Genomic DNA, 22,795 nt, shown 5'->3' with positions numbered 1-22,795 from the left:
AAATAGCATTATACCTAATTCTTCAGAGCTGGTACAGTTAAGTATTAATCAAAAATAATTCCAATTTAAAGTTGATGGTTCTTTTTCTGTATTATTATAAAGTCAATTTCTTGCTGTGTGTTTTTACTAGGGCATTCAGAAAATATATATAGGCATTCGATCTCAGTGCTGCGAGCATCATCCTACAGAGAGCAGATAACTCAAGAATTACTGAAGGTATATAATGTAGCTATTAAACATACTCAGCAAATTTCATTTGAGCACTCAACTTGCCCTTTATGTATTATTTTAGTAGTTAAACACTATTCCATCAATAGCATAAGAGTTAGTCTAACTTATATAGGTCTTAGCAATAGACTAATCAACCTACACTGTCAATGTAATTAGTTATTGCTGAACCTTTTCTGTCATCTATTGTTCATTTTAAACCAACAATTATTTTTGACACATTGAGAATTTTAAAAATTATTGAAAACATGTAACCCAGCAAAAAGAGGGAGGAGGGGAAATCAATTTGTGAAACTCCTAGGAAAAGCTTATTTTCATATCTACACTCCATTTGTTAGGGAAGCTACATACAAAGTTAGAATTTATCCCTAAACTAATTTCTGTCATTTACAACAGTATGTTTAAATACTGAGTAAAGAAATAAATACAGTTGACAAATAATCAGGTTCCCAAGCTCTACCATTAAAGCTGTATTTTCTTTTCAATTTTATTAGAACATAGTTGACTGCATGAGACATGCTCTGATACATACACTTACTTCGTTTGTAACCATCTTCCTAGATCTTGGAAGCGGAGATTTCCTGTGTATATGAATCGGCTCTGATACCATTGGCTTAAACATTAGAACAGCTCGATCAACCTCATCTTTTTTAGAAGAGTGTGGTTCATCATCACTATCGGTTTTAAAAGATCTCCTGCCTTCACTCTGTGGATAAAGAACACAATAGACTCAAAACTCCAATGAAAAAAAATCTCTTCTGATAAACAAATTCAGCCATTAACTGATTCAATCACTTAAAATATGTGTAACAGTTTGCTTGTACAAATGATGCATATTCACCAACCTCTTCAAACAGTCTAGAATTATGCAGGTTATGACACAAAACATTAGTCCCTGTCTTCAAGAAAGATATTACACTATGCAGAAATTAAATAAAATGATAAAGAACCACAAATGCCTAAATTTCATCAAATGTATAAACAACGACTGTAAGCAAGAGATTAGTTTTGTTACATAGAAATATCATTGATATCAATATAAACTAAAACAGCAAATTGAATTTATGAACTTTAGAATCCTGAAGTTCTACTACAAATACTTCCGATAAAACTGGTTGCACAAAAAGGAAAAACTCCTTATGAATCTCACTAAATACACTCTCAGTGTGTGCCTTGTGCCAGGATTGATTCTGCGACAGGAATGTGCAAGCTATAACCCTTCAAAGCCATAATCCTACATCATAGGGGAGAGATAGGCTAAGGAATTTTATATACAAATATCCATTGACGATAGAACAAACTGGACTACCATACCACAGAAGCCAAGTGTTGAACATAAAGAGAACATCTTTAACCAGATAGAGAATATATTCAAACTGGTAGTAACAATTGCACTGAACAGGACATGAATGACGAAAGTGTCCATCACAAACTGCATTTGTTGTTTGGTCAAATGCCATCACTACTCACACTACAAATCTAAATGATTTGACAGGAACATCAACAGAATGACAGAACAGCATATGGCAAATATGCTAGCTATAAAATTGTCACACAAAAATGAGTTCAATTCAACATAATGACAATAAACAGAAAAATTTAAATAGTTATAGACACCAAAAAATATGAGACATAGGACTCAGATAAAGGAATAAGACTTATTGAACATCTAATTTTGTCAAAAGATACAAAGTATAGCTAAATAGATTCAGAAATACACAGGATCCTTGTTAGAACTTATAGCACAGAGCTGTCATTTTTCACAAATTTGATCTGCAGTTAATGATGCCCAGCCACAACTTCTTGGGCCATCAAGGAGTGAACCAGCAGATGGAAGATCTCTCTTGCATAATTACCTCTCTGGAAGCTGGTCTATATCCGTAACCAGATGGTAAATTTTTGTCTTCTTCACAGCCTTTGGCTCCTGGACTAAAGTGTAATTCAACATGAAAGCGTTCCTCTGAGGAGAGGTCCTAAAACATGACAGAATATTTTTAAAATGAGGCAGTTCACGTTGCCTAGTTAGCTCTTATAATGCAAAGCAATCAAGAGCTCTGTTACCTTGTTAGGATCCTCATAAAGCATGATAACAATCTGTGTCATGTAGTTGAGCTCATTGACAACGTTTAAATAATCCATAGCTCGTTTCCACTGTTCATCTGATTCCTGAACAAAAGGTACATGGTAAGCATTTTCTCATACTGTATTCCTTGAATGTCACTTTATGGTCAATGTCAACTGTTTAATCCTGAGTTGACAACACAAAGTGAACGACTACTGTGTGCATAATCCTTGAAATTAACTGCATTCATTGCATTTGAAAGTTCCAATAAGTTTCTCAAGCTTGTTTACGCAAACTATTCTTATAAATCCCTTAGCAGTATTAGAAACTGTAATGATATCCTAAAAGAAAAATAGCTTATACAAAGTAAACATATCTCTTGAAATATGATACTCATTACTGAATTCTAAGGCTAAGGTAATGTGGTGGTTGGGAAGATGGGCATGGTTTCTCTTCCAGTCTCCTCCCCACCCACACACAGGAAGAAAAAAATATGTAAACAAGGGTCTTACCCACTACCCCTTGATTCGACCTCCCCCCCCCCTCATTAACTGTGTAAACATCACCAGTAAAATAAAAAATAGCTGCTGTCATTTGATTAGAGAAGTATAAGTAACTTATCCCACTTACATTGCACAAGGCACCATAGCGAAGAATAGACAATAAAGAATGTACGTGACTTTCACTGGTAAAATACAATCTGGTACGAACATGACGTTCAGGAGACAGAACACCCCTGGAATACCTAAAGTTAGAAGCAAGAATTACTAAGCAGAACCATATAGTTAAAGAATTACTAAATATTGGGAATATCAAATGGAATTTAATCTAACAGTAAAGAGCACAGTGATTAAATCAAACCTATCACGTTTCTAACCAGAATTGAGGAGTGATCTTCGGTAACATGCTGAGTGGAAGTAATGAGGAGAGGAACAGATCTACTGAGTCATGGACTGTAGACAGTAAGGACAGAGGACAACTGTCTCCAAGATGTTCGTGGTAGCTGCTGCCGACCGGAGTGCACACTGGGATCCCGAGTGAACAAGCACACGCAGTCCTTGATCCCCATTCACCTTCGTTTTTGTCCAGCGTGCAGCCAACAGGACCTTGGTTAGAAGTAAACTGACAAGACTACCTGCATAATTCTGTGCCCAAGTTAGACTCCTGACTTTCACACTGAAAAGTAATTTGGGTTTGAGGTATGCAAAAAGAGATGCCTGCAGATTGAAGTAACTCGTACGGTGTCTTACACAGGATGGAGTTTATTTACAGTGTCGTCATCTTGGGTCCTCTGAAGGTCTGAGCGGATTTTTCTAACTAGAGGAGTACAGTAGCCTTTGGCAATTTCCAGTTTCTCAGCTTTAGTTATACCATATTCCTGAGCAGAAAATACATAATATGAGAAAAAGGGTAAAATGACAAAGAGCTTTAGCACATTCACTCTTCAAGTAAAGAATTCTAGCGAGGGGGAAAGTACTTCATTAGAGAACTTGTGGTTTGCATTTTTTGGAAATATACTACTCCAAAACTATTAAGCACAATTGGATGGATTCTCCAGGGTAACTAAAGTAATTTCTAGTGATGAATGCAGTACTTATGAACATATTCAATCTAATCAAAGATTTAGGGGCAGCACATTGGTTTAATCAGCTGATCCTCTACTTGCAAGCACTGGCATCCCAGTCAACCACATGGGCATGATTTCACATCCTTGGCTGCTCCACTTCCTATCCAGCTCCCTGCTTCTGGTCTGGAAAACAGCACAGGATGGCACAAAGCTCTGTGACCCTGTACCTGCACAGGAGACTCTACGGAGGCTCCTGGCTTTGGATCAGCTCAGCTTTGGTCACTGCAGCCATTTGGGGATTTGAGGAGTCAGGAGATAGAAAATCTCTGTAAATCTACCTTTTCAATAAAAAGTAAATAAATCTTATAAAAAGGGGGTGGGGGAGTGGCTGGTGTGAAAGCCTAGTGGCTAAATCCTCGCCTTGTAACCACCAGGATCCCATTTGGGTGCCAGTTCATGTCCCAGCTGCTGTATGTCCCATCCAGCCCCCTGCTTGTGGCCTGGGAAGGCAGTAGAGGATGGCCTAAAGACTTGGGACCATGCACCCTCTTGAGAGAACCAGAAGAGGCTCCTAATTCCTGGCTTTGGATCAGCTCAGCTCTGGCTGTTGTGGTCACTTCGGGAGTTAACCAGCAGAGAGAAGATATTTCTCCATCTCCTTATCTGTGTATAGCTGCCTTTCCAACAAAATAAATCTTTTAAAAAAAAAACCCGTTAGCTAGTATTTTCATAAATTTAAACACAGGTAAGCCAAAAAGCCATGAAATTATCAAATGTAATGAGGTCTATAATTACTTTGAATTAATGAAGATAACAAATTGCTACAAGAAATGCGTTACCAAGCCAATTGCAGTCATTTGGGGAATGAACCAGTGGATAAAACACCTCTCTATTCCTCTCACTGAGATAGGCAAATACATCTCAAAAAAAAAAAAAAAAAAAGAAAAAAAGGAAAAAAATAGTTGGTACAAAAACAGAATTAAAAGAACTTGGAAACCCATCATACTTTTCCAAATAGGTATTCTCTGGAAGCAGCTGAAGGGCCCTTGCATTCCCCCATCTCAGTGTGCTACTTTTCACTTGCTCCTCCATTGCCAAATTCTTTACCTGACTGGACTTTACTCATTTTAATTCTGGTTAGAACACTATCTTTCTTCTACAATGAAAAGATCTTTCATGTCCTCCAAAAGAACACCACGCTACATCTTGAAGCATTATTAATAATGGTTTTATGTTTTTAAAAATTTGTAAAACTGTTTCTGCAGAGACACAAGCATCTCTCCCATTCCCTGCACATTCCCACAGCACAGGGCTGGTAGCAACACAGCAGCTACCCAGGAAGTGCTTGAGTGCTTTATGCTGTGTGGGGGAACTGTATGCAGATTCAACTCACTGTGAAAAAGCTGCAAACAGAAACTCTCATTTACTTGGCAATTATAGGTCTTCTAAGGACAAGATCAACTGCTTTTATCTACCAGAACAGAATTAATACATTAGCTATTTAAATAAAAACAAAAGAAAACTGATTCTCAAGAATTACTTACCTGAGGGATGACAATATCTGCTAGGGCCTTGGAAAGGCGATACAATTCCATTGTATTTTCTAACTTCAAGGAGCCATTATGCTGGACATCATATTTTATACAGTCATATATGTCAGGGATTTTACTAATGTCATATCTTCCGTTCTTTGTTTTAAAGTCTTTCTCCAACTTGGACCATCTACGCAGCATAAGCTCCAGTGTTTCGCTATGATACAGCTGAATATCTAGAACATAACATTTTTTAAACTTAAACATATTAAGAGTACATGCTGAAATGTTGAAAATTAGAAACTTTATTGCTGATATTTTTGAGACTTGGATATAAGTAGAAATACTTGGGTCAGAAACTAGGTTTATAAAAGACCTCTTCCAGATATTACAGCTTTCATAACAACAAAAAAAAAGCAATTATTTTAAAATTCTTTAGAGCTAAGTCATTTTTAATTAAGAATTTTAAAATTTGTTTTTATTGGAGTCATAATTAAATAGGAAGATCATCTTTAGTAGAAAGGAATTTTAGAAATTATAAACAGTTCAAATGATGACTATTACCAGTAGAAACCCAAGATGCCAAAGCTGCAGGGTTCATGGTCAACCCAGCCTTGGAACACAACTCCGGCACCTTGTGGCACCTCCTTACATGGCCTATCTAGTACAAGGCAAGTAATTGTATGATCAAATGAAAATGTTTTAGCATCCTTTTCATGCTTTTTTGGTTAAAAGCACTCACAACTTAGCTATTATTTCTTTCCTGGACATTTAAAGGGAAAAAAGCCTCAATAATTAAAAAAAAAAAAAAATAGAGGCAGACATGATGGCTCAAAAGGCAATCCTTCCAAGTGCTGGCATCCCGGTATTCCATGTGGGTGATGGTTTGTGTCCTGGCTGCTATGCTCCCCATCGCGCTTCCTGCAGATGTCCTGGGAAAACCGTAGAGGATGGCCCAAAGTCCTGTACCCAAATGGGAGTCCTGGAAACTCCTCGCTTTAGAGAAGCTCAGCTCCAATTGTTGTGGCTTTTGGGAAGTAAACCAGTGGAAGGAAGATTTTTCTCTTGGTCTCTTCTTATTTCAATAATCTGCCTTTTCAATAACACAAATAAATCTGAAAAAATAGCAACCAATCCAGCTGACATATGGACAAAGGACTTCAACAGTTTTTAAAAGAAATACAAATGGCCAACAAAATATATAAAAAAATGCCGAAAACCACTACCCATCAAATGGAAATCAAAACCACAATGAGGTTACTATCACCCCTGTGAGAATACAGCTAAAATCCAAACACAGAGTACCAAAGGCTGCTGTGGGCAGAGTGGAATACTCACATACTACTAGTGGGAATGCAACTTGGTTCAGCTACTGTGCAAAACAGTGAGGAGACTTCTTAGAGTCTCATCCAGCAACCCACCACTGGATAGACCCCTAAAATATGGTAAAATAAAGCACAAAGACACCCACTTCATGTTCATGGCAGCACTACTCACAACTGCCAAATTGTGGAGCCATTCAAAGTGTCCATCAGATGAATGGGTAAAGAAAATGCAGAAAACACACACAATCATACTCTGTGGCTCTAAGAAGGGATTAAATTCGAGCATTTGCAATGAAATGCACTCAGTCTGAGGACATCCTATCATGTGACATAAACCAGGCCCAGAGAGACAAATATGGCGTGTTCTCTTATATGTGGGAGCTAAAATTTAAACAAAAAAAAGTAGTATCTGTATGTAACCGTATCACTACAGATAGTTTGTAAAACTTTGTCAAGCAATGGTTAACAATGAAATTTATATGGCTTTAATTACCTGCGATTACTTCATAACTTATTGTACATTTGCCTGGTGAACTATTAAAGCCTTTTCTACAGTGTAAATCTAAAGTCATATTCCAAAATGTTTAAAAAGGGGAGAGAACGAATTATAGAAGGCAGCAGGAAAGTGTTGGGAAGGAGACTCTCATTGTAACCAAGTACAAAATGCTTATTGTACTTGAAAGTAACTTATTTGCTTTAGGTTCTAAAAACACATTATTTACCTGACGATTTGGGATCTTCCATTCGATGTCTAATTTGAGAAGTCAAACTTTGAATCAAAGAATAAACCTTGTCACAGGTCTTCACAGGATTTTTAATCAAATGCATGGATTTGGTAAGAGAAAGACTTCCAGATGGAGTAAGCTGCAAATAAGCAAAGGATGTTTGTATACCTAGCAACGTGACATGTTATTAGCTAAGAGAATAATTTACAAAATTCTCCAGTAGCTAGAATTCCATAGTGCAAAAATTACCTCCAAAATATAAAAAATACAGTAAAAAACCATGTTAAAAAAAAAAAAAACTTGACTCTCAATTATCAGATTATCCACTGAGAAGATTTAGCCAGAGTACTCAATGAGAAGTGAGGATAATTTGCTGGATGGATTAATGTGCAAATATAGTCTTAGTCATTTTGCATACACGTTCATGGGAAAAACCTTATATTTCTACTGTTATTCACCAACATGTTCCAGAAGAGCTACCTAAATGGTGTTCAGCAACTTGCTCAAAATCAAGCTAATGACTGGAGTAGGGACTAGAGTTGTGGTAAAACAAGGGTTGGACAGCAGTTGGTGGTATCAACATTTCATATCTAAGTGTCAGTTTGAGTCATGGCAGCTCTACTTCCAATCCAGCTCCCTGCTAATACCAAGGCAAGGCAACGCATGATGCATAGCTGTTTGGGATCCTGCCACCTAAGTGGGAGAGCATAACCCTGGGATCTTAGCTTTGGTCTGGCCCAGCCCTGCTCATTGTGGTCAGTTGGGGGAATGAACCAGCACATGGAGGATCTTTTACTCCATCTTGCTCGTTCACTCATGCTGTCTTTCAAATAAAATACAACAAATCCTAAAAGAGAGTAGTGATGAACACAGGTAATACTTCTAACCATTATGTTATTCTGCTTTCTTTGTAATGAGTTAACAAGCTCAAAGTCCAGTGTTGACATTTAGCTTAGAAAGCTATTTAAGTACACAAGATAGCTTCTTGACAATTAAAAATATAGAGTGGAATTCCACATCTGGTCATAGTAAAGTAGACAGTTTAAACCAGTCTAACCATTCAGGGTTTAAGTAAGAATTTGGTAAAGAACTTCTATGCCTCTGCTTTAAGGTATCTGAAAGATAAGTCAAAGAATTACAGAGGAAAATTCAGGATTCCAATTGCAATGGAAACATCTGTTAATTCTAAAGAAAACTAAATAGTTCAGTGTAAATTAATAGTCTTACTGGACTAAGGGGGGGAAAAGTACAGTTCAGGTTTCATCGAAAGTAGAACTCATGTCATCCTCGTATTTAGGGTTCAAAATAGTCACAAACCAACCAATCATAATTTTCAACTCAACTGATTTAACAAGACCAGTTCAACTTGACTAGTTAATCCTCACAGATCCATTTCTGAAACTGAGCTAAGTAAACCCCAGACTACTATGTTTATAGGCATAACAGGAACAAACGAGAATATTTAATATAATGTGGCAAAAATAAGCCTGACCTCAAATTGTTTCCATAAAGAAATGAAATATCCATTCACAATAAATGATACTGAAGTACAACACATCAGGAATGCCAAACAGCACAGACACAGAATGAAGATTCAGGTATTAGAATTAGCAAACAAAAACTTACGGGAAAGATCATTCCTTTGGACAATAAAGTGAAAGAAAACAATGAAAATCACCAAAGATCTACAAATAATTAAGAAAATTGATTTTTAAAAATACAAATTATAGAACTGAAAAATAGACTGGCTGGTACAATGCTTGCTAGATAGATGTAACTATACACAGATTTCAATAAATTAGAAGATTATATCCAGAAAAAAAAGTCATAAAACGATTTTAAAAATCCAAGAAAGGGTAAGAGACAAAATGATAAGCATAACATGAGCTTGGAAACACAGAAGGTAACAGATGCAATATTTAAACAAATAGGCAAACAAAACACAAAACACTTCCAAATCTAAGGAAAAACAAACCATAAAGACAGAACTTCTAATAAAACAGCAAGATAAAAAGAATCAAAATGCAATGTTGCATAATTTAAAATATACAGAACTAAAATATCATATATATATGTTGCAAGCTGTGCACAGGATGAAATGATTTTAGGCTCTGTTGTTAACCTATGGTTAAGTACTAGCAGCACTGAAATACCCTAGAAGCGTCTTAAAACTACAGATTCCCAAACCCAACCTCTGATTAGTGAATTAGAACCTTCATATTTACAAGATCCCAAACATATTCTTACAAATTTCAAAGTTTGAAAAGTATGCTTCTAGGGTCTCTGCATTTGTCTGGAAAGGGGCCTGGAAGCACAATGCAAACATTTGAGTTTCAAGTCACGGGCTCCTGTTAACCAAACAGCAGAATCAAATACAAGTTTTTTTAACTAGCAGGGAAAAAAAAAAAAGGAAAACCATTCCAATAAAGCAGAGAAGAAAAATTTAAAAACACGCAGAACAGCTGAATATTCCTCATCTGAAATGCTTGGGACCAGAAGTGATTTGATTTGTGTAAATATTTGGCTATATACAATGTAACTGTTACACTTGGGTGTTGAGAATAAAGTCTCAAAGAAAACATCCATAGGTTTCAAAAAGTATACACAGACTAATTTTGCAATATGTTGAGGGTGTGTAGATTTTGACTGTTACCTGTCACATGATTGAGGCATGACACTTTCCACTTGTGTCATCATTTTAATGCCAAGAAGTTTGAGTTTGCAGCATTTCAGATTTTGGTTTAGGGATGCTCAACTTGTATATGGGGAGCATTTAATTTTGAAACCAAAAGTACTATAGAAACTTATATCAACGCTATGTTCCCCCAAAGCATGGCATCAAAGCATTTAAAACACACTAAGGGAACTACCAAGACAAGACAAACCCATAATTACTGTGGGAAATTTTAGCACACAGCAGTTAAGAAAAAATAGACAAATAATTTTCCAAAAAGATACAGAATTAGAAATAAAAACAAACAGTTTCTACCATAGGTTTGGCAAGCTTAAGCACCCCTTCTAAAGCAGCCCAAGATCTACACAATCAATCACGAAGGGAGTACAAGACTGTCTCAAACAGTGTTAGTTTCAAAGTTCATTCACACAATCAAGGGTAGATAAAGAACATGTGTGACTTCAAGCCTGTTTCTGTGGCTTTGTGCCTGCTTTATAAAAACTACACATTAGGATAATAAACATCTACTTTTACCTACAGTCACTGGTTTCCAATTAGAAAAAGGCAATAACACTATGCAAATATAAACAAAGTAATAAATAAGAACATATCAAATGGAGGATAAGCAAATAATTCAGAAAACCAAAAACCCAAACCATGTTCCTTTGAGAGGGCTCACAAAATTAATTATGGAGAGAATGATTAAGACAAAAATCAAGTACAGCATTATGGAATATTTTGTCTCATATCTTTGCAATAATTGCATATATGTTCTTACACACTATGTGGATACAAGGATGCTCATAGCAGTGTTAAAAGTAACAACCCAAAGCTAATATATATTATATATTTACATATATATGTATATATTATGTATGTTATATATTTATATTATATAATATATTTATAAAATACAGAGAGCCGATAAACTATGATATTCTGCAGGTCTAATTGGGCCAACAGCACAACCCATGAACTAAGGAGGGTTTTTAAAAACCTACAACAGAGACCATATAGCCATTCACAAAATAAGTCTGCCAACTTTAAAATGCTATATACTAACGATTATTCACTAACTTTGGAAATAGTCACAGCAAAATGGATAAATTTCACAAACATAATATAGGCCAAAGTAGACAGAACATACGAATTATATGATGCTTCAAAACTTTCCATAGTAAGTTAGTGCCACAGTTGTGGAAAACAGCATAGAAGCTGTTCAAAAACTAAAGGCGGACCTACTCACAAAATCCAGCAACCCCGGTAGCGGGCCTATATATCCCAATGCGGTGAAACCAATGTATCAAAGGCATACATACACTCGCATGAGGAGTACGTGTCACTTCAATGAGGAATCTAAAAAAGCTGAACTCAACAGAGTAGAGTAGGACGGTGCTTGTTGCAGTCTGGGCCAGAAGTACTTAGCGATATTGTGTATTGCTCAAAGGACACAAAGTGTAGTTAGATAGAAGGAATGAGCTAAGGAGATCAATGGTACAACAGGATTCCTAGAGTCAGTGGCAACGTATTTTTTAAAATCTGCAAGTATATTATACTAAATACTAAATAACTTCTTTCAGTCACTTCATAGTGTATGTTTCCAAGTATGTTAGAGATGCATACAAATCCAAAATCAGGGTCTGGATTTGATAACTGCAGCTCTTCTAGAAGCTGGGGAACACACTGCAAGTGGGCAAGGGCATGCAGGAGCCAGGGTTGTTCCAGTGTTCAGCCTTTCCACCTGGACAGTAAGCTCTGGATCTGTCCTATGTCCTTCTCCCCGTGGAAGTAACATCTGCAATGGCAAAGGTTGCCCACACCCACCTTTTCATAGTCTTCGGCAGTAAAATCTCTGTCCTTCTGCAGGATCTCGTGCAGCCTTGCCTTTACACGCTGCTGGCAGCTGCTCAGAGAGTCACTGTCACTGTCCAGCAGACCGTTCATGTTTGCACTTTTCACCATCTGAACAAGGATGGGAGTCAGCTCTCCTTCTAGAGCCAGCAGCCCCTAAATGCAGCAAATGTAAACAAAACAGAAAAAGAAAACCTTAGTACACAAAATGTTAAAATCATCATGGTTTGTTATATTCTAAATTTCACAATGCAATGCTAACTACTTACAAAGATCTTATTAGTAAAATAATCAAGACTGCTACTTGAGAGCTTAGCTACCAGTTCCAAATTTGTAATTTTTAAAATACTGCTCTAGTAAAAATCTTTCAGAATTAAACATTAGATGAAAAAATATAAAACCTTTTATTGACTTATACCTTTGCAAAAGCAGCCGCAGTCATCTGCACCCGGCCTTCGTCAGAGGCGTATATTTTGAGGTCGTGTCGGTACGTGCTATGTAATCTAAGTAAACCACAACCAGGAAACCCTGCATAATCTCCTGAAAATAAATCCTCAAATCACTTAAGCTATATTTTTGTTTCACTGTTATTTCTGTATTTTATAACAGCAGAGTAAATGAGAATTTGAAAGATTATAGAAATGCAATCAAGTGTAAAGAAAATCCCAGGTTTACCTTGACCTCCTGGATACATACACCTGAAGGCTCTCCCGAGTTCCTCAGCCTGGACGCGACCTGCTGGAGTTAGCTCTCCTCCCCACTTAAGGACCAGAAGCAAGGATGGCTCTTCTCTCCGGCTGTCTAGCATGCAGGGAAGAGCTCAATTATTTCTGCTTCTTTCCATATTTGCTCAGATCAATTTTCTCTGGTCTGTTCTCAGGGTTCTACTGCTCTATATCTGCTAGATGAAGACCTTCTGTATTTGTCCTCACCTCAGGTGCCTTCCAGAGTACAGTGACAGCAAAGGCAACTCACGCCAGCTGAGGGGAAGACACACAGGCTACGATGGGGAATCGTGCTCGGTACCACTTTTAGGAGCAAAGGATGAACACTTGTTCCAATTAAAATTGTACACACACACACACAAAAAAAACCCAAAATGCAGTCAAGCGCAGCTTTTAAAAATCTGGAATTGTGGAACCTCTGTTATAGCCCAGGTGACAGTCTTCTGTCAGATGGGAGCTTCTATACTGAATCTTTATCTGTCGATTCATCTTTGGAAACAGAGGGAACTGAAAAACGAGCATTATATGCACTACTGGAAATTAGCAGTGCCACCTTCAAAGTGACAGAAACTCACCTTTCCCTTGGGGCTCACCACGCGGAACAGGAAGAGCATTACTTTAGGAAACACTGATCTTTAAAAAGCTTTGTCTATAAAACATTTTGAACCTACAGATTGATATGGGAAATTATATTCCTGCTAATCGCAAGGTGGAATGACAGCAACATACTAGATGTAAAAATCACCACTGGCTTGTTCAGATTTGTGTTTGCATTTAAGATTACCTCAATTTGTTTTCACCTTGTTCATGAATACAAGGCCATCATCCATCTTCCCCGTCTAGCAAAAAGTCATATGCTAAGTAAATTTTTTGATATGTAAAAGTATTACACAAAATTACTTTTACATCATGTGTGCAAGGTATCTATAAAACATTGATTGTGTTTACACTTGGGTCCCTTCACAAGATACCTCAGGTAAGGGGTGCATATTCTGAAGCGTGAAAAAAACAAAACTTTGCAAGCCTTCTGGTCCCACGCATTTTCCATGAAGACATTAGACCTGTATGACTGCATCATGGTGATTTTATTAGTCATATGCATCTCTTCTCATGAGATGGCTTCTCTAACTCCTGTCCACTTTTCTCTGAGAAGGTAAATACATTGTTGCATTCCTGCTCTTGGGAGACCAATAATTTAAATGCTCCTTCTGACTTACTGGGTACAGAAAAATATCAAGTTATTTTTGGAACCATGTTTTACACTTTTTTATAGTGCCTGGGTGTTTGTTAACCTTTTCTTCCTGGATACTCTTTCCAACTCCAAAGGAGGAAGAGAGGCCCCTTAGAAGACACTTGAGTATTAATACAAAACCTTTTTGAAACAATCCGAGTAAAAGGGAAGTCCCAAGATGTTGTCAAAATTTCTCCTGAACACAAAAGCTAAATGGCATAGTTAAAATCCTACTTTCATTATTCAGCATGTGCACCCCTAAACTATTAAGCAGCAGACAAGCCAAAGGCAGCCAACAGTGAGTCATGAGCTACTGCACACACATAAAAGCCAACAGGACAGAGGAATACCTACCTTCCTCCTCACTAGATGTTTTTGGACAACCATGAGGGAGGTAGGTCAACTGAACCTTACGATTTATCCCAGAAAAATGGCCATACCTGAAAAATAAAATTGCAAACAGGACAAGTAACTATTGATATGATTAACTAAACGAGAAAAGGCAAAATCTATGTAGAGAAACTCATGCAACAATATCTCATCCTATTGTCTACTGTCTTGTTGAACTCTTCAATGTCTTAGCAGAAGATGTATAGATAGTCATTCCATTGACACTAAAAACAATGTGCAGGGGTCTGGGAACAACCCTCATGAGTATGCCCATTTCCCCAAGTGGTCCCAGCTCTGCTTGCGATTCCAGCTGCCTGATAATATTTACAAAGGTTCTAGGGACAGCCACTCACTGAGGAGACGTGGATGGACCTGCCTCCTACCGGCTTCAGCATGGCCCCACCCCAGTCACCGTGGGCATCTGGGCAAGAAACCTGGGGATGGGAGCTCTGTCTGCCCCTGTCTTCTCTCTGCATGTTTGTCTCTCAAATGAATAATGTTAGAAAATTACAAACTGTAGGAATACATGAAAATATAAATGCATGCATGTTTACCCAGAAATAAAATTATAAGTAGTCACATACACAATGCTTTTATTTTTTATTTAGTTATTCGTTTATCATTTTTTATTGGAAAGGAAGATATACAGAGAGACCGACAGAAAGGTCTTCCAACCAATGGCTCACTCCCCAGATGGCTGCAATGGCCAGAGCTGAAACATAAAAGCCAGCAGCCAGGAGCTTCCCCCAAGTCTCTCCCACAGGTGCAGTCTCCCAAAGCCTCTGGCCATCTTGAACTGCTTTCCCAGGCCATAACAGGATGCTGGATTCAAGCGGAGCAGCTGAGACACAAGCTGGCAACCACAGGAGATGCTGGTGGTTGCGAGTGAAGGATTAGCATGCAGAGCCATGGCACCAGTCCTGACATAATGCTTTTGATAGGAATATGAGATTAAAGTTGAAAGCTACTTTATTTAAATAGCAATGAGTCTGGTTAAATAGCAATGAAGCCTCAATGAGAAGCAGCAAATCCAGGGAAATCCAAATTTGGTATCTTCTTACCTTCTCATTAAAATTAAAACTAAAACAACAGCTTTCAATACAATCTATGTCTGATGATAGATTTTTTCATTCATTGCCCCTTTGCTTCAGAGGTAGAAAGCAAAGGGATCCTTGCAGGAAATTAAAATGGAAAGTCAAACACATAAAGAAAACTGCAAGCTGTGATCACAACCACCATCTTCAAGAAAACACTTACATCTCTAGTACCGTCTTCAGCTGTTCAAGTTTTGACTTGTTTTCTTCAATCTCGGAATCATTATTTTGGCCCAGCTCCATGAGAAGTTGCCGTGCAATATCTAGCACCTCCTAGAAAATAAATCAACAAAGAACAAAATTCTTACGTAATTTCATTACTAAATACATAAAACTTCACAAGAGAATATACTTACCTGTAACTGTTTTGGCTTTTTGAGTTTCAATTTCCCTGACTTATATCCATCACATTTTTCAAAGAGGTCAAAAAATCTTAGAAAAAAAGAGAATTATTAGTCATTTGCCATCATGACTTCCTCCATATAATTTGTAAGTCAAAATTAGTACAGATATGAGACTTGACTTCCAGGTCTGTGGTTCCAAGCACTGTGTGTTAATATTCATCAAGCCACATAGCTCCAGCACACATATATAAAACTCAGTTCTTTTGTAAATAATATCTAATATTTTTAAATGATTTCTAATGATGGAAAGTGAATGTGCAATAATTATATCCTTTGAAGCCACTGCATATTTCATTTAGAAAAATCTACTTCAATATATAATTAACAGCTCAGGTTTTTAAATTATATGTTCCTCAAATCAAATACTGAATAGAAGTAATTGGAACTTTCATCTCATTTTCTTCTAAAAGGTTATGAGTTCAGTGACTCTAAGGATGTGGATAACCAAGATGAAACGGAATACTTTATGGCAACAAATAAAAGCCCTGTCACTCCAATGGCACTGATAAATACTGCCCACATAATTTGCAGATGCTAAAATACACCATTATTCTAAACTAATTTGGCATGCAATTTTTGTAAGGTTTAAATGTTAATGGCCAAAGAATGGTTGGTTAAAGTCCTTCTATGTAATATATTATCAAAATAGTCAATCGCGTCATCAGAAATGTTAAAATAAGTGCAATATTATTTTCCTTAAAACATACTTCTGGGGCCCGGCGCGGTGGCGCAAGTGGTTAAAGGTCCTCGCCTTGCACGCCCGGGATCCCATATGGGCGCCGGTTCTAATCCCGGCAGCCCCGCTTCCCTTCCAGCTCCCTGCCTGTGGCCTGGGAAAGCAGTCGAGGACAGCCCAAAGCTTTGGGACCCTGCACCCGCGTGGGAGACCCGGAAGAGGCTCCTGGCTTCGGATCGGCATAGTATCGACCCGTTGCGCTCACTTGGGGAGTGAATCATCGGACGGAAGATCTTCCTCTCTGTCTCTTCTCTGTGTATATCCGCCTTTCCAATGAAAAAATAATAAAAAAAAAATAAATCTAAAAAAAAAACATACTTCTGATGCCTCACTTCCATTTTCATTTTCTGCTTTGGTGTTCGATCCCCATGACGTATCACAGCTATGACACATCTAAGTTCCATCCTAAAATGGAAAAACAGACAAAAACAAAAACTCTTCAAGTTCTTCAAACAGCTTGCAGTTTATAACACAGACTAATGCAACATGAAACCATTCAGAGATTTAGAGCCATCCAGCAGAATTTGTAGCATCCCAACCTGTATTTTGTTTACTAAATTAAATCCTTACGGAACAAAAGAAACCTGTGGAAGGGCAGAGATAGTGGATATTGAGATATATTACACCTCTCTAGTGATGTCTGCAAGAACTCGGATGAAAGCCAATGTGCTCTAATCCTTGACATTTATAAAATACAAGGGTAAAGAAATTCATGCAAAATGGAATTAAAGGAAAATTTATTTTGCTGGAAAAAAACTCAGAAATCCATTCAGTTTTTGAAGGTTTATGTCATTTAGTTGAAAGACAAAAACAGAGAAAGGGAGAAACGGTCTTCATTTCATTGCTCAGAAGAGGGCTGGGCTTGGGCCAAGCAGAGACCAGGAGTCAAGAGCTTCATCTGAGTCTCCCATGTGCTTGGCAGGAGTCCAGGCACTTAGAGTATCATCTGCTGCTTTCTCAGGTGCAGTGGCAGGGAACTGATCAGAAGCTGAGCAGCTAAGGCTCACATCAGGACTCGGGCAGGATCGGGCATCACAGGCAATGGCTTAACCCACTGTGCCAGAATGCAAGCCCAAAGCATAGCTTTTAATAACATTTCCATGAACTTTATGAAAACCCTTCATAGGAAATTTAAACATTACACAAGAATAAGCATGTTAATTCCACTTTCCAGTACTCTTGTATATTCTCTATAGTATTATATAAATATAGAATGAAGTTTCAATAAAAATAAATCTTAAAATATTAATATTCTAAGACAAAATTTTACAAGATGGCAGTCATATTTATTATAGTCTGCCCATGTTAGAAAAGAAACTGTTTTAGGAGCAAACTTCATGGGGACTCTATTTGCCAAAGTAGGAACTGCAGAACACACCCCTACAGGGTATGGATAACCGAGTAAATTTTGTGTTAAATAAGTTTAGAAAATATCAGTTTAAAAACAGGATTAAATAGTTTTTCCCCAAACTGAGATGTCCCAGTATACTGAACAAGCTAGCGTACATCTGAGTGTGAATCAGGCAGTCAATTCACCTTCCACTTCCATAAATAATCTGCATCACTAGAATATTATAAAACATTCTAGAAATACTGTACTAATTAATATGCCTCAGAGACAACCTGATAAAGTTGCATGACCACATTGAACCTCCAAATGATATACTTACTGGCACTTTTGCTATGGTTTAATTAAATATCTCTAATTAATACAGCATATTTCAGGATTTTATTTGTAACAGCATAAAAGATTTTTATTCTACTGGCCCTTGTAAAAGCATAGGGACTATTCATCCATTTTCAAACTGAATCACATGGGAAAATATAAAGTACTTAACAATTATGGAACTTTTAATGTAATAGCACAAACTCAAAGGGAAAAATCAAGACAGGTCTACATAAAAATTCAAACTTACATAGTTCCAGATGTAGTTGGCACAATTGGGATATCTTCAGCTTCTAAAGGTATTGACCAAGGAATATGAAATTGAGGTGCAAGCTCTCGCATTACAATATTTCTTTAAGAGACAACACGAAAAAAATTTTTAAAGACAAAACTAAGTATCTGAAGACAAGATGAAGCATAAGAGCAAAACCAATAGCAAACTACCTCATGATCATAATGTAAGTAATTTTTGAATCAATTCTGAATAGAAAAAATTAGATCAATAGTTCCAATACATTAATGGTATTCAAGAAGCTCAAAAATCTTAACTATAAATGTTAACTCATATTATTAAAGATTTTAAAGGATAATCTCCCTTGTGCCATATACTGCGCTAACTCTTAAACATCATTGTTCTTTTGCTAGTCTTCTGAATCCAGCTATTAAGAATACGACCTGGCTCGGCGCGGTGGCGCAAGTGGTTAAAGGTCCTCGCCTTGCACGCCCAGGATCCCATATGGGCGCCGGTTCTAATCCCGGCAGCCCCGCTTCCCTTCCAGCTCCCTGCCTGTGGCCTGGGAAAGCAGTCGAGGACGGCCCAAAGCTTTGGGAACCTGCACCCGCACGGGAGACCCGGAAGAGGCTCCTGGCTTCGGGATTGGCATAGTATCGGCCCGTTGCGCTCACTTGGGGAGTGAATCATCGGACGGAAGATCTTCCTCTCTGTCTCTCCTCTCTGTATATCCGCCTTTCCAATGAAAAAATAATAAAAATAAATCTTTAAAAAAAAAAAAAAAGAAGGAATACGACCTGTGTGGGCAGCTGTGTTGGTACCCAAGGTTAAACTGCTGCTTGCAATGCTTGCAATGCTGGTATCCCATGTGAGATGCCAGCTCAGTCCCTGCTGCTCTACTTCCAATTCAGTGCCCTGTTTGCTAACATGCCTGGGAAGTCAGGTGAAGATACCCTAAGTATGTGCGTCTCTGTCATCCACATGGGTGACCAGAGTTCCAGGCTCCTATTTTCAGGCTAGCCTAGTTCCAATCATTGTGCACATCTGAGGAGTGAGCCAGTGTATGGAAGATTTTTCCCTCCCTGTCTCTCCCTTTTTCTCTCCCCAATTCTGCCTTTCAAATAAAATGTGTCAAAATAAATGGTGGTATTTGTATATATAATTTTTTCATATTCACTTGACAATCCTGTGAAAATCTTCAACACATGGCTTGCAGAAAGAATGTGATGCAAAGAATCCTGAATTCCAAATGTTTCTGTTTTGCCTGTTACTTAATGAACATTAATTTTCCATCATTAACTAGAATGAAATCTTCTATTATAGATTATAACAAAAGAAACAAAAAACTAAATTATAAAGCAAGATACTGAGATGTTAATAGTCACCATAGAATAGTATCTCTAAATCTATGAAGTTAAAACCTATGAAGTTAAAATACCTAAAAGCCTTCAGATATATTATCTATGATCAAAAAGCTGATCACTGAAGAAGTAATTCAGATATAGCATAGCCACCAAAGATCTCATCCTGTGAAGAGTCATTTTCATGACTCTACAAGGTTTAAAGAATTCTTGGTCACTTAATATTAAAAATTATGATTTCTGAAAACTAGAATGCAGAGAAAATGATAAATATGAAAATTCCTTACCCAAGTATTTTTGCACAATCATCATAATACTTCATGGAATTTTTCACAAAACTGAAGCCATTGACATCACAGACATAGGACTGCCCATTGGCCCGTAATAAATCAAAGCCACAAACAGTTTGCTATTTAAAATAAACAATAAACTTTAAAATTTCATTTCAATTACCATAATATACTTTTTCAGTCTTATTAGAAGTTATAAAATTCTACAAATGTCTAAAAGTGTAATCATCATTGCACACTGGTCTACTTCATAGTAAGTAAGAAATTACTTACTTGTAACCTGACTACTCTGAAGATATATATTCTATGATTATTTAAGTTCCTTATGATGTAGATATAAAACAATAACATGGAAGAGACAAAAGAAAAAATTATATCACTAAGATTTGTAATTTAAGATTAATGTAAAACAATTCAATACTCTTGATTCATAAATTTTACACTTGCAGAAATCATACTACTTCAATCACCCACACCAAAAAAAAGACTCATCTCAGAGGAAATGCCTAATTTTCCATGTGATTCTTCTATATACTCACAACACCATATTTGTAAGTACCTGTAATAAATTGTATTTGGAACAATAAAATGGATTAAAAGAAAGTATAAATTTGCCGTTCAGGTTCTAAGTGCTTTCTGACCTTTATACTATGCTCAAGCCCTCATGTATTTGGATAATGTGATTTTAAGATACTCTTTTTGGAATTCTTACAAAGCAACACAGTTCACTGGAATTTTACAAAACTTCTCTACACACTAATATTCCCTCCATGAAAGAGATTTCAAATTATTTTTAGGATACAAAACATTACTTATAAACAGTAGTACTTGAATATGCTGGTCTTTCAATTTTATATTCAAACAAGATTTCAAAAAAGTAAAATGCATCCTTTATTAAATGCAAACTATATTTCCTCTATTTAAATTTTTGTTAACAGTAGTTGGACAAAAACCTAATATAATAGTAAAGATTGACTGAATTAATCAAATGTTCAGAACCAAAAGTTTTAAGAAATGTATTTATAATTTCATGACATATCAAACTAGAACAGTGACGTTTCTCATTCAATGGTAAAAAGAAAAATGTTATTGAGTGTATGAAAGGAAACATTTTGAATGTTTTTAATGTGTTCAACAATACCACTGAACACTGGTTAGATAAATTATTGTCTAATTCTACCTGACAAAATTTCCTTTCATACAATGTGTACAGAAAGACTATATTAGCACTGTAAGAATAGAACAGCACTACAAAAACCTCCAATGGAAGAAAAATACATGAACTGTTCAAATGTCCCAGACACTTTCTCAGCTTTCCTCTCCAGTTAAAATCCAAACTACGGACTTTTATTCAAAAAAGAAAATTAAAATTCCTTTACAAGAGTCCACAGTGCTCATAAAACAACTTACCTTAAAAGCTAGACAGACTTTCCAAGCAATTAATTTCTCCCGTGCATTGAGGATGACGGGGTATCTTACTTCTTTTCCTTCACTGTCTCGCTCCACCTTGCCGTCAAGGGCCGGGGACTTCCGAGCTTCAGCATGCGCGTAATCTGGACCCACTGTATAAACCTTTCACAATGTATAACCAGCAACAAATGCAAAGCAAAAACAACCACAGAAAGGCTTCAGATTCTAGAGCAGAGACACCATCTTTCAATTTTTTACACAGTAAAATTAAACAAAATAAAAAAAAAATGCAGGTGAAAACCAGTAAAAAAAAAATATTTTCAATCTCTTTGGAAAACTACTATACCAAGTCTTGAGAAACAAAAAACATAGCACAGTTTTACCGTCTATAGAAAACTATTATACTGAACTTAGAAAGGTAATAAATACCAAATAGCATATGCTGTCTGTCTTCAAACGGTTGTCTTTCCACAAAGGAGAGATGCAAACACTACAGAAGGAAAACACTGCCACAATAGATTCAAAAAGAGAGCAGAGCCTGGCAGACGGAGGAAATCGACGCAAAGTGTGCAGGCCTGACGCACGGCAGCATGGTCCGGAAGGGGCAAGTCACCTCCAGGAGCTGCAAGAAGCACGGGAAGAACGCAGCCTGGAACGAGCACAGCCTGGCTAGCGGATCTGGCTAACTCCCTGCGGTCAGTGAGAACACAGCAGAGAACCTGCAAGGGCACCTTCATTACGTTTCTACTTGGAGAGGACACTCACAAAACACTAGCTGAAGTAAAGCTATTAAGATCATAGAGTAACTGCAATGAACCATTTCTCATGTCATATTCTGGTCGCCACAGATGTCAAAACATCAACACTAATCACAGCTCCCAAACCGTGCTGTGTTGGACTGTGTTGATAATCATCCCAACTCCGTCTCGAGCGTTCCCAAGCTGAGCATTCAAAATTGTCCAAAATCTCAAACTTGTTTAGCACCAGCCTGCTCCTCCGGTAGTGTCCAACTTCATAGCATTTCGATTTTCAGTTTCTCAGCCTGGGATGCTTACCTTTGACACATTTGTAAACTAACCCCGTTTCTTTACAAGGACAGTAAAGAGTGGAACATCAAGGCTAGGTCTAAAATGCACCGCGAGGGTCACAGCTTCTACTGCCACAGTGGTCGTGGGAGAGACAGACGTCAGTGAGATCCAGGAGAAACGTAACACTGAAATCACTGACACTGAGAAAGTTAAAATATACCTTCTTCCAACTCAGGAGAGTTCGACTTTGATTAAAAAAAAAGT

General features: G+C 37.2%; 1 protein-coding gene across 6 annotated transcripts in view; it reads right to left on the bottom strand.

The window, feature by feature from the left end:
* Positions 1 to 22,795, bottom strand: part of PPIP5K2 (diphosphoinositol pentakisphosphate kinase 2) — a 57,761-nt gene that overhangs the window by 17,701 nt on the left and 17,265 nt on the right. For 4 of the 6 annotated variants that reach the window (XM_040986117.1, XM_040986118.1, XM_040986120.1 and 1 more), the window contains 17 exons: positions 21,504 to 21,665; positions 20,091 to 20,212; positions 18,461 to 18,562; positions 16,863 to 16,949; positions 15,761 to 15,836; positions 15,568 to 15,677; positions 14,275 to 14,360; positions 12,640 to 12,765; positions 12,383 to 12,504; positions 11,938 to 12,120; positions 7,437 to 7,578; positions 5,402 to 5,625; positions 3,541 to 3,668; positions 2,921 to 3,035; positions 2,290 to 2,394; positions 2,085 to 2,201; positions 767 to 934 (listed from right to left, as the gene is read on the bottom strand). In XM_040986117.1, the coding sequence (XP_040842051.1) occupies positions 767 to 934; positions 2,085 to 2,201; positions 2,290 to 2,394; positions 2,921 to 3,035; positions 3,541 to 3,668; positions 5,402 to 5,625; positions 7,437 to 7,578; positions 11,938 to 12,120; positions 12,383 to 12,504; positions 12,640 to 12,765; positions 14,275 to 14,360; positions 15,568 to 15,677; positions 15,761 to 15,836; positions 16,863 to 16,949; positions 18,461 to 18,562; positions 20,091 to 20,212; positions 21,504 to 21,665 (2,175 nt within the window). Of the gene's footprint in view, positions 1 to 760; positions 935 to 2,084; positions 2,202 to 2,289; positions 2,395 to 2,920; positions 3,036 to 3,540; positions 3,669 to 5,401; positions 5,626 to 7,436; positions 7,579 to 11,937; positions 12,121 to 12,382; positions 12,505 to 12,639; positions 12,766 to 14,274; positions 14,361 to 15,567; positions 15,678 to 15,760; positions 15,837 to 16,862; positions 16,950 to 18,460; positions 18,563 to 20,090; positions 20,213 to 21,503; positions 21,666 to 22,795 lie in introns of all 6 variants that reach the window. The other 2 variants (XM_040986119.1, XM_040986121.1) reach the window with 2 other exon arrangements.

This window comes from Ochotona curzoniae, unplaced genomic scaffold (assembly GCF_017591425.1).
Source record: "Ochotona curzoniae isolate NIBS_2020 unplaced genomic scaffold, NIBS_Ocur_1.0 contig_4501, whole genome shotgun sequence".
Classification (NCBI taxonomy): Eukaryota; Metazoa; Chordata; class Mammalia; order Lagomorpha; family Ochotonidae; genus Ochotona; species Ochotona curzoniae.
Note: the sequence above shows the minus strand (reverse complement) of the source record. Positions and strands in the feature narration are given on the sequence as shown.